This window comes from Eutrema salsugineum, unplaced genomic scaffold, assembly GCF_000478725.1.
Source record: "Eutrema salsugineum unplaced genomic scaffold, Eutsalg1_0 scaffold_17, whole genome shotgun sequence".
NCBI lineage: Eukaryota > Viridiplantae > Streptophyta > Magnoliopsida > Brassicales > Brassicaceae > Eutrema > Eutrema salsugineum.
Window position 1 is genome coordinate 4878721 of NW_006256852.1, and position 18658 is coordinate 4897378.

The 18658-nt window shown below is 39.0% G+C and overlaps 1 protein-coding gene across 1 annotated transcript; it reads right to left on the reverse strand.

Annotated features, from left to right (window-relative positions):
• Nucleotides 1–11870: 11870 nt before the first annotated feature.
• LOC18020649 (BRISC and BRCA1-A complex member 2) lies at nt 11871–15355 on the reverse strand. Its single transcript, XM_006403321.2, has 13 exons — nt 15147–15355; nt 14912–15002; nt 14628–14820; nt 14036–14126; nt 13684–13719; nt 13490–13591; nt 13280–13410; nt 13138–13186; nt 12965–13054; nt 12827–12880; nt 12618–12683; nt 12431–12528; nt 11871–12352 (listed from the first exon to the last, which is right to left on the reverse strand). Exons 1-13 carry the CDS (start codon nt 15222–15224, stop codon nt 12292–12294), a joined length of 1140 nt encoding a protein of 379 aa, XP_006403384.1. The 5' UTR covers nt 15225–15355; the 3' UTR covers nt 11871–12291.
• Between the last annotated feature and the right edge of the window lie 3303 nt (nt 15356–18658).

Sequence of the window (18658 nt, forward strand, 5' to 3'; positions counted from 1 at the left end):
GCTCTCCGAGAGCACTGTTTTGAAATGATTTGCGAAGATTTTGGAGATGACCTTTTATAGCATATTACAGCAAGCAATCGGACGGAAGTTTTGTATTCCCATTGCGTCTGTTTTCTTTGGGATTAGTGTCAGAGAAGTAGTGTTGACTCCGCAGGACATAAGACCGTATTGAAAGAAGGACTGAACTGCAGTGACCGTATCAGATCCTAGAATAGACCAGGTTGTCAGAAAGAATTTTGATGTAAAACCGTCAGGTCCAGGGGTTTTGTTGGGAGGCATAGAGAGAAGTGCTTACTTTAATTCCTCTGCAGTAATGTTTGCGACCAGTGAGTCACTCTGGTGTGGGAGCATCTAAAGGAGATGAGATCAGACAGGTCCTCTCTGACGAGGGTCGGGTAGTGTTTATGTTGAGCTTGTAGGAACTGAATGAAATAATTTACCGCTTCAGTCTTGATTGCGGTAGGGTCTGTTATTAAGTCTCTTGCATCATTCATCATTCACTTAATGATGTTCTTGGAATTCCGAGTTTGCACTGTACAATGATAGAATGTGGTGTTTCTGTCAACATATTTTAACCAAGTGATATGAAAATTCTGCCCAAAAAACTGCTCCACAACCGCCGCATAATGGTTCAAGTGCGAGAAGCTTCAGAGGCAGCAACAATGTTTTAAGAGGTAGGAGCTAGTAGAACCTGATCTGGAACTCTCGAGAAGTTTACCCAAATTGGCATTGAGGTGAGATCCGGTCGAAGATCTGAGTTCCTTGGATTCCACTCTTGGACCACGAGAGGAATATCAGCAATATGCCATAAATGCCTCCAGAGGACACATGACCTGGCTTGAGCATCATCAATTCGAAACAAAACCGATTTAGGATTAGGAAATTGGGCATCGACTTTGTAGGTTTCCCCTGCGTACTCCTTAGCCGGTTAGCAGTAGCGTGTACTTTTCCGATGTGGAGAGCATCACCAATAAAGTGTCCAATTATGTAGTTAGTCAAAACAAATTGGGCATTGTCAAGAACTTCCTTTGGGATCGAGGCTTGGGCAACTCCGTTGATCACTTCCACCAAGACAAGGGAGGATAAAGTAGGAACAGATGAATCTGAAAGATTTGAACTCATTGAATTCTGGTTAATGCTTGAGGGGTTTGGCGTTTGGGGAGGGGTATCCTCTAAGGATGGGCCGACGTCTCCATGACGGAGATGGCTGGGATGGCAGAACCTTAGATTGGATGGAAAGGTAAGTTCAGGGAGTGGCTATGGCAAACTCTCAAGGTTTGTCCTTCCTTTAACTCTCTGTAATATAATTATTAGACGTTATATAATTTTTTTCTTATAAATCTACACTGCGTTTTAACTTAACTTATAACTTTCAAAAGATTGCAGGCGGCATGAAGAATCCTAGATAAACACAAAATTCTTTGATGATTTGAGAAAATATTGCATTTTTCGAAAACAATGAAAGTGATCTTGGGAAGAGATTTGGAAAAAGGGTATATTTGCTAGAAATTCGTCATTTTGGTCAAAATTTGGTCCATAGGAAAAACAGTAAAGCAAGGGAGAATTTGGATTTCGAAATGGTGGTTTATGACCGAAAAACCCTTGGCGACAATCTTTGTAATTTAGGCAGTAATAAAATAATTATTTAATAAAGATATTGTGCAGATATTATCTACAAACTTAGACGTCTATAGCGGTTCATAGGTCTGCGAATAGGTTACTGGTGTCCACAGAAAATCTTCTCTCCCGAAGCTACGCATTTAATGCCAAATCTAAGAGATTTCGTATGTGTATGTGGCATGTCATGGGATGTATGTATGTATGTGTATGTTATTAGGGTTTTTTACCCTCTATATAAATAGGTATCGTCCCCAATTCCCATTTTATCAGCCACCTCAGAAAAAGAACACAAAGATATCCTCAAGTTAAAGTTGTCTTCTAGTTGAATAAGTCAAGAAAGATACTACCGTTTCTTCCGTTAAAGGTAAGCCGACAATAAACTCAGATGTCTTCAATATATTCCTTTTGTAACCTAGTAAGTACCACTCCCGGAGCAATAGAGTCTGAAATATGTCGTTTTACAACATTAAATACTTCCATAAATGTTGATTTCGCTGTAAAGTTACCGAGAAGTTATAAATTGATGAGTAGATGGAAAATTTGTTTTTGGTTTATTTGCTAGATGGTTGGAAGTTTGGTTATGCTTGTCTGTGGGTCGTGGGAAAGATCGGAAGTCGGTGCTTGGAGTTTTAAGGTCGACAGCGAAGGTGAAAGCTTCTGCATGATGGTCTCTGAGAACGCGAGCTTCGACGGGCTTATGAACAGTATTAGAGTGTGATGCAATGTTGACGCCGCCACAGAGGTTGCATTGAGCTACCAATTCCCTGACTGGATGTTGGTACCCACCGGACCTCCAACTCCGCCGATAGATGTGCTGAACAACGCAGACGTGGAGGTTTTCATGGCTGTTCGTATGGAGGTTCCCGAGCTACCGATGTGTGTGACGGTAGGAAATGATGTCGTTAACCGTTACAAGTTTCAGAAACGTGCTACGTACGACGTTGGAGGACCATCTAATCCGGTATCTGTGCAACCGTTGCCAATCCAGTTCGGGAGTTTCGACTACCGTGGTAAGATTCACTGGTAAATGCTAATAACGATTTTTTCATAGTATATAACAAAATAGGTAACTTAAAATTGTGTATGTAGGGTTCTTTTCACAAGATGTGATTCGGTGCAGCCAGAGTGTGTTGGAAGATGTATGCACGTCAGATGAGCTAGAACTCTTACTAAAGAAGTCGACGGAACTGGAAGCCCAGCACATGGCTGCCCATCAGCAATCCACAACGAACCAAGTTGTCCAGCTGAGTGACAACCAGTCATCTGCGGGATCCAGCAACAATCCCGGCAATGGAGATGGACAACACGAAGAAATCATAAGGCTTACTGATGAAGAGGACACCAACATGGGTCCAGTGAGCTTTGACAATGCACTGGCCAATCTAGCCTTAATGACACCAGTGAAAGGTACGGTTAAGAGAGTATGCAGGCTAGGAAATTTAGTTAAAGCTATAATATTTACCGGTGACTCATGCAATGCAGTTGTTGGAAGAGGAGAAGTTGGTGACGTGACGCCACACACTCTGACGTTTAGTGAAGATAAAGGGAAAGGGAAGGCAAAAGAGAACAACTCAGAGAGTGGGTCTCATCTGGCTTTGACGTTAGCCTGTCTATCAGGATCGGAGAACAATGACCCCATAGCTGAAGACACCGACGAGAAAGATATGATAGGCGATGTTTTTGTCGGTAAGAAATTTGATACCGGGTATTTATAATAATAACATCGTAATCGAATGTTGAATATGTAAATCGTATGCTAACGAATTTTGTTAACAAGCAGGGGACGGTTTAAGCAGGACCGAGGAGGTGTACGTGGGTATGATGTTTAAAAACAGGGAAGCCTTCAAGCTCCACATGGCTATGTACGCATTGCACCACAAGTTTTGGTTCACCCACAAGAAGTCTACACCAACTGTTATGGTGTTAGAGTGTGTTGGCAAAAACTGTACATGGAGGGTTTATGCGGTGAAGATGAGTGGGTCGGAGTGGTACCAAGTGAGGAGGGTGAAACCTGATCATTTATGCACGGTTGACGAGAGAGGGAATTTCCAAAGACATGCAACATCAACGGTAATAGGAGACATGCTGCGAGCAAGGTACGCAGGACGCGGGGCGGGACCAAAACCAAATGAGGTGCGGGAGATGATGAGAGCTGACCACGATGTACCTATCTCATACTGGAAGGCAAGATATGTTGAATTGTCTATTTAATTTATTAGATGGTAATCATGAAGATAGACATTGATTATTTAAATTTAGGCTTGGCGATCCCGACATGTGGCAATGGATTATGCGAAGGGGAATAACGGCGGGTCGTACAAGTTGTTACCGTCTTATCTCCAACAACTGGTGATAACAAATCCTGGAACGATTGTTAATCTAGAGACCGACATACAAGAAGGCCAGGGGCAGCGTTTCAAATACCTTTTCGTCGCATTTGGAGCTGGTGTGCAAGGATGGAGGTATATGCGAAAGGTGGTTGTAGTGGACGGGACGCATCTCAAGTGTAATTAGGCAGGCTGTATGCTAACTGCGAGCGCGCATGATGGAAATTTTCATATCTTTCCGGTGGCATTCGCCATTGTGGATGGGAAAAATGACAAATCCTCGACCTGGTTTTTTCAAAATCTGCTGAATGTAATTCCCGACGCAAACGACGTGGTCTTTGTCTCCGACCGGCACAACTCAATATACGCTGCCTTAAGCAAGGTATGAACTACAATCGATGATTATGGGGAAATTTTAAGTTGTGTGTAACTTGTTAAGTTAGACCTCTATAGTAATAAATATTGTTTACCTATAGGTGTATCCGCAAGCTAGGCATGGGATCTGCGTTGTTCACTTGCAAAGGAACGTCCGAGCCATCTTCAAAAAACGGCAACTAGCATATCTGATATCCAAGGCAGCCAGAGCATATCACATCTCGGATTTTAACACACACTTTAACGAGATAGTGGAAATCGATCGTTCTTGTGCAGAATACCTCGCCGCCATAGGATTTGAGCAATGGACCCGTGCACATTTTAGTGGAGTGAGGTCATGACCAGCAACATAGCTGAGTCATTAAACGCTACAATGGCTGAAACTCGGGGCTTTCCAATTCTGGCTCTATTGGAACACATTCGCACCACCCTGATGGGTTGGTTTAATGGACGGCGGGAGAAGGCTACAAACGACTCGGGTGTCCTAACGAAAAGAGTTCAGGCAATCGTGGCTTCTAACTTCGAGAAAGGGACCGGGTATGTGGTAAAGCACATCAACGATAGTGAGTTCGAAGTGATAGACAAAGCAGGGTTCACTTTCCGTGTGGATCTATGCAAGAAGAGTTGCAGTTGCTGCGAGTTTCAACTCTTATCTATCCCTTGTTCGCATGCGGTAACAGCTGCCGTAAGGTCAAATGCTAATGTTAAACAGCTGTTCGGGGAGGAATTAACGACCAAATTTTGGCGAATGGCTTACGCGGTGAGTATTTACCCAGTGCCCGATTATCAGTCGCCCAGTGAAGAAGGTGACCTTATTTCAAACTTTGCCCTACTGCCACCCGCCACCAGACGCCCTCATGGACGCCCACGTAAGCAGCGTATATACTCACGTGGTGAATTCAGAGTAAGTTATGATTTAACAAGCATTTATATGTGTGGACGGTAAAATAAGCGTTAGCATTAAAAGTAAGTTTATAACGAAGTGTATTTATCCCTTAAGTTTGCAGGGGCGATTTGTGAGGCGTCTTACGATATGTAGTTGGTGTGGTGGTCGGGGCCACAACCGAGCCACTTGTAAGAATCCAATATAAGAAGATGGTAGTGGGAGGAGGACTCTATGAAGCGATCGTGTTTTATTTTGGAAGTGAGCCGAACTCAGGGCCGGCCAAATTTTCATCTGGTGTGTTTGTATAATATTAAGCGTAAGTCCCTTGATAAGACTGAATCGTGTGTGATACAGTCTCGGAATGTTTCAGATGTCCTTTCTCCCGTTTTTAATATGCATGTTTGAATACTTATGGTATCTGCTTTGAAGCAATGTGAAATAATATGTTTATGAATTAAAATGTTAAAGGCTAAAAAGACAGTTAGATATTAGAAATATATATGCGAGTGAATTGGATTTGTTAGAAGAAAGCGTGCTAGAAAGTAAAAAGAGAGTTAGACTTAAATGTGTAAGAGGGTAAGACTGACTTTAGACCGTAAGAGTTTAATTGGGTGTGAACTAAATTCTGTAGAGTATAAAGTAAGCGTAACTTGATGTCAATATCGCTTTACCAAATATATTTAGAAGCAGACAACAAGAACATTGGTAGTAACAAAGTTAACAGATAAATATAGTAATGTCGTATTATAACAGAAATTTATATACTAAGCCCACAAAAAAAAGATAAAGTCAATTTAACGAAAAAAATAGTGTATGTAAGAAATAAAGTTATTTAATAGAACGATCAACAAGTTAAGAAGGGAATCTATATGGAACATTGGTACTTGTTAAACATAATCATACATCCAACAATTTTTTTAGCAACTATTTATTAATGCTAACATGCTAAAATAAAGTCAACATGAATTACGAACTAGAGAAAGATCCAACGAGTAATTGTAAAATACAAAGCAATGTTAGCATCTCACATGAAACGTTCTCATAGCTAAGGCTAAGGACTCGGCCCAAACTCATCGTAAAACATAACAGCTAACTTATAGGCCTCCGATGTCAGCAACTCAGGGGTAATGGTTCGGCATCCGTCCAATCCAGCACTTGCATGGGCCTGCATAAGCAAAACAGCGGTGACGGCTGAATCTGAGTTGATCTCGTTCTGTGGAATGCCCGTAACTCTCTCCAGGGAAAATGGTTTCTCGTCACGTAAAGCCTTCGTGCTTGCGGCTCTGACAATGAAAGGAAACATATTGCAGATGGGGGTGAAGTCACGCTTGAGGGCAGTGTCAGAACGAAAAGCAACGTTGCAATCGAGGACAACAATAGCAGCCCTAGGAATGTTCACACATACACCAACCCAATGTCTTTTGTCAAAGTTGAATGGGAAGTACATTGCCTCCGGAAGAGGGCGCCGCGGGTTGTCTGACTCGAAGTACGATAGCAGCGATCCGTCGATTTTAAACTTCGAACGATCTTTGACAGCGGTCTTGGAAAATTTAGCATATTGAGATTTAATAAGACTTAGGAAGATCGTATAAAAAAACTCTATCTTTGTGTGATTCATCGGATACATCTGAGGGCCGGAAACGTGACGGACGTAGAACATTAAGGCGTCCACAATCTAGAAAATAATTAATGACTATATGTTAACAAAGTGTTGTAAACTGAAGAAAACAAATTTAAATATGAGGGATTAGGTCTCCAGAGTGTTACCTTAGAATCAAGCACACGAATGCGGTCGCCGATAGCAAGAACATCTTCGGTACCAACAGATGCACCCTCGTAAATCTCCATTGGACGTCTAAAATATAATTTATTACGTTAACACGAAATTTGACGGATAATAATAAATATATCGGGTAAAACGTTTATTATAAAGATAATTTGCTGTATGTATTACTTGTCGTGCGTGAGCTTGGCTTTGAGCTCCACAAACCGAGCACTATAATTGACATTGGGGTCGCATGGCATTGTAAATGTGCACTTAGCAGCTGCTGGACGGTTGAAAGCGCATTGATAATCCTTGTAAACAACAGATGAGGTCTTGACTCATTTGCTTTTGCGTGGTAGAACTTCATCATTGTCGGAGACGTTGTCATTTATGTAATCGGGCTTCTAGGCCACAAATTGTTCGTCTTGCGTTAAACCGAGAGAAAAGGATGGTGACACGGACAACAGTAAATCCATCTACATTCAATATATGGAAATTAGTGATTCGTATGTAACAACAGAACAAATACTAAAGATTGGCTTATACCGCTTCCGTGCTTCCCCCAATGGTGCAAGATTGATGTTGGGGTGCGAGCTGGTAGAGGGACATTAGAGAGGGACGTCATCAAATACAAACAATAATAGACTCGGTGATATACTGTGTTGTAAACATGTACAAATAATAATACTTCTCTATATCTAATTGTGTTCGTTAATATATATTGTAACTATGTTACAAGTATATGTAGACAACTATATTTTTACATGGGTGGTGAAAAGCTAACCTCAGCAAGCTGGGTCGGTAAGTCTTGGGATGTGGTGTTTGCTCCTGGAGGAGTCAGGTGAGATTGTGACACATTACTGGCAGGGAAGGCACAACTAAAGGGTGAAGGGTCCTTGGCCCGTAACCTATTACTGAAGGACTGCAACTCAGGCTTCAATTTATCAAGCACCAGCTCAGCGATCCCCTCCTGATCAACCGTAGCAAATGAGGATGAACTGTCGCCGGTTTTGTCTTTTTTCTTCTTGTCTTTAGCTTCTTTCTCTTTCAGAGCCTTATCAGTTCGCATACGGACCAAGTCAGCAGTTGTAAGACCACCCGTGAACATATCACCTGAAAAACGATAACCTTCGCCGATAAGCTTGACCATAACATCTACGGACTCATCACCAACTTCGTCAGCCCAACGTAAGTCCATCCCTTCGATAGCACAGACCCCGTCCGTACGGATAATGGAATAAACCAATGCCTGAAATGGGAAAGTTATAGGTTACAGGAAATTGTATCGTTGAACAACAAAATGTAACTGATATTAAACTGAGTGACAAATATTTCCAAGGTTACTTATTAATTTGTCAACGCTCAGATTATGTAACCGTTAACTATAATTGTAAACAGTATCAAGAAGTCAGGTAATTTATCTTCTCCTCCTCGTCGATTTCTCGTGCATGGCTGGGACTAAGCATCATTTTCACAACGCCGGAAGATGTGGCTCTTTCAGCCAGATCAGAGGCATCGCAGCCGAGATTGGCCTCTTGTCCGGTGGATACATCGGCGGCGGTGTCACATTCATCCTCGTAGTCACTATCAGACTCACCGGATGGAGCTTGAACTACCTCGGTAAGCGTCGGCACCGCAGCCATCATTACAAGCTGGATGGCATAAAAAAATCCTTTACGGCGATTGTCTTCTGCGAGAGTTCCAATTCATCTTTCGATTTGATGCTAGATACGAGCAAATCAAACCCAACTCTACCCCAAGGATATGAAAGAAATGAATCTATGTCCCTTATGAGCTCGACATGCTCGGGGACAATCTTGGTAACATGCGAGGTAGGAACCAAAACAGAGGCAGTTACAGCGAGGCTGGCGCATTTGAATCTCTTCTCTTTGTCTGAAATTTTTCTTTTCTGTAACATGTGGATGACGGAATCAACATTGCATGACTTAAGCAACCCAAAGAGCTCAGGCCAGTACGGTTTTTGGGCCACAAGATTTTTAATCTTTCTCGTCTGAGCAAATTTCCCACACTCGAGCCCTGTAACTAGAGCAAACTCTCTGAGAGAAAATCTCACTGGGCGACCAGCAAACAGAAACCATAATTCATGCTTCTTCTTCACACGCAACAGCCGAGCGAGCATGTAATAGCCAAAGCTCCCGGAAAATGAAGGCTTCTCCATCGTCTCTAGGAGCCGTCCAAGTTGGGAATCACGAAGCCTCTTTGCTTCATCTTCGTCGAGAGCATTCATAATAGCCTGTACCGATTTTCATTTTTGGTAAGAATTCACCCTCTCTCCGACGGGCTCTTGGCCGGCAGCAAAAATTCTCTCAGGCAATTGAATGTTAGGCATCCTTTTATTACATTTCAGACGAAAACAAATAGTCATATATCAAAAGCAAAAATTCATGTCCAAAATCGAGAAGTGGTGTAACGAAAAACTTACTTAAAGAAATCGGCGACCACTGACTGTAAAATTGGATGATACTCGATTCCAGGGATGAACGGCGGTGAAAACAAGAGAAAGAAGCTTCTGGGTTCAGTCTAACTAATAAATTACCCTAATAAAAATATTGTTTAACAGTGTTCGACATTTATTTTGATCGATGAGACTTATTACTCATTATTAAATATTAAAAAGAAATTTGAATTTCAAATTATTGTGGAATATATTATTGTTTCTCTCTGACGCCAATATCTTATCAAGATCAGCTGTGCTTGCTAGCAAATAGGGAGCATAGGGGTAAAGTTGCCTTATTAGAATGTTAACAGTGTCGAAATAGTGTGATAGATATTCTTGCAAATATGGTACAATATCATGGTCATCTAGTGCGTTTACTTTTGGAAAATTTCAAAAAAGATATGATGAGTGACAAAGACAAAATCTCTCCTAAATTTTATTCCATTGTGGTTGGCTAGATCAAACTCTTTGTTCATCGCGAGAGAGTCTTGAGCTAAACACCATCTGTTGTATACTCTTTTTTAACCTTTGAGTTTTTTTTTATTTGTTTTTAAAATTCAGGTTTGTGAAAATAGTTTTATAATAAAACTGCATGGGAATTTTTTGCTTTTTATCTTTAATATAATTTGTATATATTTTTTATTTAGATATAATTTATATTTGTTATTTATTTATTTTTTAAAATCAAAAAATTTGTTATTTGTATATTAGTAGAATAAGAGTATAAGTTAATTAAGAATATATCGATCTAATGTTAATTATGAACTTTCTTATTATGTGAATTTAGATTTACACATAATATATAAATATATATATATATTGGTTAACACATCCATTTAGTGATTTTAAATTATTTTTTAATATCTTACATGTTTTGAAAAACTAATCTGTATAAAATTATAATTATAAATGCATAACCCTAACTTGCTCTAACATATTATTGTATAATATAATTATTTATTAATATTAAATATTTGATATTTTAGACCGATTGATTATAATATAATATAATATGATATTCATTTATCATTTGTGCTATTATAAAAAAAATATATCTATAAATTGGCTAACCTGTTCATTTAATTATCTCAAAATATCTTAAAATCTTACATGTTTTAACAAACTAACCCGTATACGACCTTAAGTATAAATACATAACCCTAATCAACTCCATCATATTATTGTATAATATAAATATTTATTAATTTTAAATATTTGATATTTTAGACCCATTGATTATCATAAAATAATATTATTGTATAATATAAATATTTATTAATTTTAAATATTTAATATTTTAGACCCATTGATTATCATAAAATACAATACAATATTCGTTTAGCATTCGCACTATTATAAAAATATTATTTAATTCAAAATTAAATTTAATCTGATATGTATTTAAAGAATACTAAAGTAATTAAAATTATTATCTAAATTTTCGTAATAAAATTTAGTTATAACTTTTTTGAATTTTTTGAATTTTAAATTAAATGAAATCCAAATTTTCGTAAATTAATTTAATTATTAAAATTTTGAATAATTTAAAATTTAAATTAAATATAACATATATTCAAAGAAATCTAAAAATATCTAAATTAATATCTTAATTTTCGAATTAATGTATATATAAAACGATTATATTTTTAAATAATATTGTGATAAATTTGGATAATTTTTTAAAAAATTCAAAGTTTTTAATTTTTTAAAAACTTTGGAATGTTTGGAAGCAAACACTAAAAGTGTTTGTGTTTTAATTTAATAGATGGGATAAATCAAAAGGTTTCTATGAAAAAAAACAGGTTGTAATAAAAACCTAATAAAAACAGTTAAGGCTGTAAACGTACGAAAGAAAAAGAAAAGAAGAAGACTAGTTAGTGACTCGTTAAGGATTAAAATAGCAAAGAATGAAAATAAAAAGAAAAGAGATTACATTACAAACAAAAAGAATGAAGGGCAAAATAAAATACAAAAAAAAAATTAAAAGAACATTTTCTTAGTAAATAAGTTTTAAAAAAACATTTCTTGAAATTTCACGCACAACGATGTTTCATTTCTTGAAAACAAGATCTGATGGTGAGCTAAAGTAGTAGTACTTTGAAAAGTTGGCAGATTCGGAAAACGTCCAATTTGGGCAAAACTAATTGCCATAACTAAGTTTCACAAATCATGGGGGTTATACTTTAAGGTCAGAATCACAGAATAATTGGCCTGAAGTAGGGAGGATCTGCATAAGACTACTTCTAAACGTGTCTTCAAATGGAAGGACACAGACGAAGTCAGAATCAACATTGTGTACATTCACTACAAGTTCAGAAAAATTAAGGTAAAATTGCAAGGAAAAACAAAAGGTAATCCTAAGATTTAAGACAGTTTGAAATTCTTAAGTCAATACATAATTATTAACAAAACCTGAAAAGATAACAGAGACTGCAATTAAAGAATCTAGTTTTGTTACCCTCATTGACTACAAAACGTTAAATCATCTAAATAGTCTATTCCACCTAAGGCTAAGAGCTCTTTGGAGTTGTCTTCATTATTGTCAGTAATCGATGAATACATACACAAAAGCAACAGTAAACCAATGACTTTAATTCTAGAGAACTTCATTACTTCAAACTCATCCAAACCCTAACCCCTTCTTCATTCTCTTCACTCACTATCTAAATATGCAACTGACGCCTGTAAAATTCGAAACTCTTATGACTCACAAAAGAAAGCAGAGCTAATGAATGCTAAAGTCAAGCAACAACTTGTTGAAATTGAGAAGAAACGCTTTCAATCCTTGAAGTCAAGCAGAAAAGTACTCCATTTGAGTTAACATATCAGTAGGAGTTAGTCGCACTTTATCAATAGACATTCAGAGCATAGCTTCGTTACAATATTTTTTGAAGTTCATAGCCTCGTCGGTCAGGAAGTCACTGTAAAAGGAAAATTTTGAATGTTGAAAAGGAGAAATAGTTGGCGAGACATGTAAGAAAGAGTTCAAAAGTACTCACCAAAGTCGCTCAGCCATGCGCCCCACTTCCCATCTTGGACTCCAAGGGTACTCGGTAAGAAGACTTGATTTTACCGGCACACTAAATTGGTTTAGATGCTGCGTATCAAAAGTTAATCAATTCCTTACACCTAAACAAAGGAAACCAAAAGCCTTTTGTTTGGTTCATTTACGGATAGTTTTGATACCTGACAACTCTGGAGCATTAGAGTTGGTTGTTGCTTTGGAAATTGGTTTGAAAAGAAGAAGTGAACCTACATCAAAAGCCAAAAACCCATTAATCCGGTACATATTGACTGTCAACTGAGATATCTCGAGATGACAAGAATCAAAACCCACTCTGGCACAGCTTCGGTATACTAATTTGTAATGAAGGCCTCAAGAGTTATAGAATTACCACGAAAGTAAATGGTCCCGAGGCAGCAAGGAACGAAGCCTTAGTGCAAAATGTCTAGCAAGAAAAACAAAATATCCATACTTGAGAAACTCGGAGATCTTTCTAAACATATGCCAAGTCATGCCAACAAATGCTTACAGGATCAGCTTCAAGAGGTCTTCCAAGAAAAGGAGTCAATGCCTCAACAAAACTCCTCCTTAAGAAAATTTCAGAAACAGCTTCCAGGATCTAGAAAGTAAGCTTGATAAGGCCCACGTACCCACAAATTAAATACACTTTTGCGTGTGTAAGTAAATTTTAGTTGGACTAACTTGTCTCTCAAGGGTTTCTTCGAGATGGGGAAGATATTCAGCCAAGCACCTTTGAAATAGAAAATTACGTGATTTTCAATATAGCGATTAATACATGCATGGTATGTAGGTAGACTGAATTGTGCTTGCACATGTAACTTACATCCCGTCAATCCATGGAGGAAGTTTAACATCCTCAACAGAAAATAGCGATCTTAAATCAGAAGATGATACTAATCTCAGACGAGGTGCCGAAGGTGCTGATTCAATTTTTCGAAGAATCGGGTATACTACCTGCATTCGTAACCAGTTTAAGCAATCATAAAAGAGTGAAGAATCAGATAGAGATACTTATATGGAACTAAGAGAAAACCTGAAGATAAATCTTCTGCTCATGCTTCCAAGGGCACCCAACCACAAGTTTGTTAATGCTCATATCCATCACAAGAGGTACTGCAAACTTGACCTCCTCTGGCTACACTAAAAGTTAAAGGTACTAGAAGTCAAATGCATACAATGCGCTGACTTCACAGCGAAATGATCAAGAAACTTGACAGCAAGAAATACCTTGTCAACTCCTGACGTCATTTGCATTTCAATACCCTAAGAATGTGGAAACAAGAAGAACATAAACATTAAGATTGATAAGACGCTCTGACTAAAAAGATGGTTAGATTTGTTCCTAGGGAACCAAAAACAAAATTACTTTTCAACATTAGTGACTTCATCGGGCTAGGCATAACATTTCACATGCCACAAAAACAAAATCTTTATGCACGAAGAAACCTTAGGTACTCAAACATTATAACACCTAACAATTGCTAGTTTCCATCACTATGAAGGTGTAAAATGTAGCTCCAAAACAAGAAAAAAAAAAGATTATGATTCATAATGTATATCAAAATGACCTGCGTAATACCTTGCGAGTTAAAACGGTGCTAATCTCAAACTTCACGCGATCATCATCAACTTGACCCACACGGCTTCTTTGGTAGGCCACATATCGATCCCTAAACGGTAAATTGATCACAAAAAAAAAAAACATCAAATGAGCCGGGCACAAAACTGAAACCAACCTCAATCCTTGAATGATATTATTCCATGATTCGATGACCTTAGAGTAGAGTAGAACTCTCAAGTTTTGTGCGTCTCAGTGATAACAGTCTCGCCAATTGGATTCTCCTCAGTAAACTTCTGAACTTTCTTTCCGTATCAGCTGGCCTTTCTAAATTAATATGCTGCGAAAGATGCCCATCCGAAGCTAATATCATCTGCGGCTTCTGATCATTCACACTGATATTTCATTTCTTGAGAACATGACCTGTTGGTGACCTAAGTAAGTAGCTTGAAAGTTCAGTGATGCGGAGAGTGTTCAGAAGTTTGAAGAGAGTCCAATTGGCCAGGCTGCAATAACTGAGAGGCACAAATCACGAGAGTTCTACAGGTCATCGAATCATGGGTAAACATATAAAATAAACAAACAATGGCGATGAAGATTTATAGGAAACAACCTCAACCCTTGGATGAGAACAAGTAACCTCGTCGAGTCCTCGTTGTTCCACTCAGACAAAGCCTTCTCTAGTAATGATGTCTGACCATCATCAGGTGCAATAGTGCTGCTACATGGCATAAAACCTTCATCATCTGGCCCAAATATGAAATCCGGAGGAGTAGCTGCATATTCTGAATTGTATATAACATCCCCTGCCACGACACGAACAAGAAACTCAAGATCTGCCAAGGCAAAAACGTTTCGTAATTACCAGCAACATGTAATTGAGAAGGAAACACTTACATTTGATCGTTTCCAGACAGTAAGGTATCACCAAAGTAAACCTATCGAGGATCTTCGGATTAAATTTGTTACCGGAGCAGACACTTTCGATCTACAAATCGTTATTGGAAAAAAAATCAGTCTATCACGCTTTATAAACCCTAATTTTCTGAATTCAAAGAGATGAACAAGGCCGTAGATAAGCGTTAAGAGAGGATCGAAACTTGAATCTCGTGAAATTTCTGATGGTGTTTACCTTGATGGAATCAGGAGAGTGATTGAGTAAGTAGTGGAGCTGGTCGGCGATTTGAGGAGGAAATCCTTCGAACTCCATAGGAGTATTTTGTTCCCCAAAAGGTGAAAGAGTCGCCGGCGGTAATTCTAGGACGGCGAGCGGTGGAAACTATATCGTGCAGTTTCGGTAAGCGCGACGGATCACGGTTGCAGAATAGGTGAAAAAGGGCTCTCACGACATTGATGACTTCATCTACCGATTTTTTTTTAAAGGCTTACATATTCGGTTTATTCGGTTCGGTTGGATTTCGGGTTGGTCGGGTTGGATCGGAGTTATTGTCAAAATGACTCCATGGATAGTGCTTAGCATTATTTGGTGCATTTTTATTTTTAATCTCGGAATCTTCTTCACCACCGTGTGCTTTGGGCATTGGCTTGTCGGGCAACTGTTGCAAAAGACAAACAAAGTATGTGAAAAACACTCGAGTTTGTTTTTACCAACTTGTATTGTAACATCCCGATTTTTAATATATATAGAAAGACTTAAAAAAATTGATTTGGTTATCTATGTTATTAAAGTGTATTTATGTTTTCGGACATTGGTGTTGAAAGAATTCTAAACTTAATAGTGCTTAAGCTGAAGCAATTTCATGATAGGTGACCTATCGGAAAGTGGTCCACGGTATCGTGAAGACAAAGCACGAAAAAATATTATGTAGTAATTGTAGGGATAGTAAACAAAACTTACGAGTCTCCCGGACTAACACACCGATCGTCGGACAGTGGTGGGCCAACAGACCTAGAAAAGAGGATGTTGAGCCACGAGCCTAGAGAGAGGGCGTTGGACTCACTAAAAAGGACGGTTGGAGCGTTCAGAGTTGATAGCCGGTCTAGATGAAAAGCGGGATTGGGGTCTCACAGGTCGTAAAAGCCGTCCGTCTGATTACCGGAAGGAAAGCGGGATCGGGGTCTCACAATTTGGTATCAGAGCTAGGTTCTGACCCGGGAGACGTTTTGGGACTTGTTCAAATTTTGAATCAGTTTTACAAAAAAAAAAAAAAATTATATTTTCTTATTGGGGTTAGGGAAGCAAGAACCATGGCCCGAGTCAATCTTCTTTGATTCTCTAAGTTAAAGATCTAACTCGAGCGTTTTATTTTTCAGGATGTCGAGAACTCGTCGCAACAAAAATGGAAATCATAACTGAAATGCAGCTGAACCACGGGAAGAAGTACCCGTCATCGGGCAGGAGAATGTTGCTGCAAATGGTCAACCAGCAGTAAGGGTGGTTCAGGCACTGGATACTGCGGCCATAGGTGCAGCTGTAGGCGTGGTCGTGTTGTAGGGACTCCAACAAATGCTTAGACCATTGTTGGGGCAGATTCAAGCGGCCGGTGTAGCTCTGGGAGCGGTTTCAGGTGTGGTCGCAGATCAGCCACTAGTGCAGAGAAATGTTGCACCAGATTTGCCAGCTCCACCTCTGATGCAGGTGCCACTGCCATTGAATGGATACCACCCACATATGCCACCAGCAGTGAATGAGTACCAACCGCAGATGCCTACCTACCATAAGATGCTGAGGCTTATGAGGGAGTTCGACATGGAGACTTACAGTGGTGGGATTGAATTTGTGAGGGCTGACCATTAGAGGAAGCTGTTAGAGCGTCAATTCGGGGATGATCAGGTGTCCTGTCGGGTATAAGGTTGAGTTGGCAGTTGAGTACTTAAGAGATGAGGCTTACGAATGGTGGGAAGAAGTGATCTCAGGCCTGCCAAGGGGGTATGTGATGCAGTGGGATGATTTCACACACGAGTTCAAACGGAAATATTTTCTGCAGGAGACTAAAGACCGACTTGTGTTAGAATTCCTGAAGTTGGAGCAGTGAAATCGCACAGTTAGGAATTATGCTCAGGAGTTCAACCGCCTGAAAAGATTTGCTGGAAGGGACATGTTTGAGCGTCGTCTTGTTAAGAAATTCATGGAGGGATTACGGGTGGACATCCGTAACCATTATCAGGTGGTGGAATATGCATCAGTTATTGACCTTGTTGAGAAAGCAGCACTGATGGAGAAAAGGAAAGAGGACGTTGGGGCAACGGGTATAGAGAGAAGACGTTGGGCCTACTGGCCTAGAGAGAGAGCGTTGGACTCACTGGAAAGGACGGTTTGGGCATTCAGAGTTGATAGCCGGTCCAGATGAAAGGCGGGATCGGGGTCTCACAGGTCGTGATAGTCGGTCTATCTAGTTCCCGGAAGGGAAGGCGGGATCGGGGTCTGACCCGGATGACGTCTTGGGATGTAGTTAAGTTAGAGAGAATTTGAGGACGAATTCCTTGGAAGTCGGGGAGAATTGTAACATCCTGATTTCTAGTATATGTGGAAAGGTTTATAAGAATTGATTTTGTTACCTATGTCATCAAAGTGCACTTATTTTTTTGGGCACTGGTCTGAGAGAACTCCAAAGTTAAGAGTATTTAAGCTGGAGCAATTTCATGATGGGTGACCTACTGAGAAGTTATCTGTGGTACCGTGTGAGTGAGAACAAATCACGGGGAAAGATCATGTGGTGATTACAGGGATAGTAAACAGTTTTACGAGCCTCCCGGACTCACACACCAACCGTCGAACAATAGTGGGCCAACGGGCTTAGAAAAGAGAATATTGAGTCCACGGACCTAGAGAGAAAGCGTTGGATTCACTGGAAAGAGTGGTTAAGACGATCAGAGTTTATAGGCAATCCAGATAAAAGACGGGAACAGGGTCTCACAAATCGTGATAGCCGGTTCGTCACAGACCCAATTGTTATGCTAAATACTCGACTTTAGATTGATCTGACACAATTATTAATCTGAAATGTGATCTCTCTTTAATGAACTGAAGACATAAAACACAACACACACAAAGGTTTTTACCATGAATTCACAAAATTATGCGCTATTTTCCACTTTAAATATCATTTTAGCTTAAAATTCTCTTCAGCCCTTCTATTTTCTACTCTAAACTAAAATTATGAGTAGTATTGATTTATATTTGGCATGACACTATTCATTACTTTATCTTAAAATAAAACTTTTTATTTATAATTTGATAATCCAATCATTATACAAACTTTTTTACTCAATTATTATATATTATCATTAAATTATTAAATTAAAACTTTTTAAATTTTATACAAAAATTTTATTATAAATAATAAAACTAGTAATTTAGATTAGCTGTACAGAAGTTAGCTCCAGGCATAATTTTCTTCACTGAAACAAAAACAATAACACCTTTATAAAGAAAACTTTACATTTCCTAAAATATAAGTCGCAGTTCTGGGTGGAGGTGCACCTTATCTTTCTCGAAAAAAAGACATTGACCTCTAAGTCTCCTTATCTTGCACCAACTACATCGACTCAACTGTCAACTACGAAAGTAAAAGCTTCTTTGCGACTTTCATCTATGGGGCTCCCGAACAATCAAAAAGACGAAAGAGATGAGATTCCCTGTACATGATGGCTGCTAATCGTGATTTCCCAGGTTCCTCACCA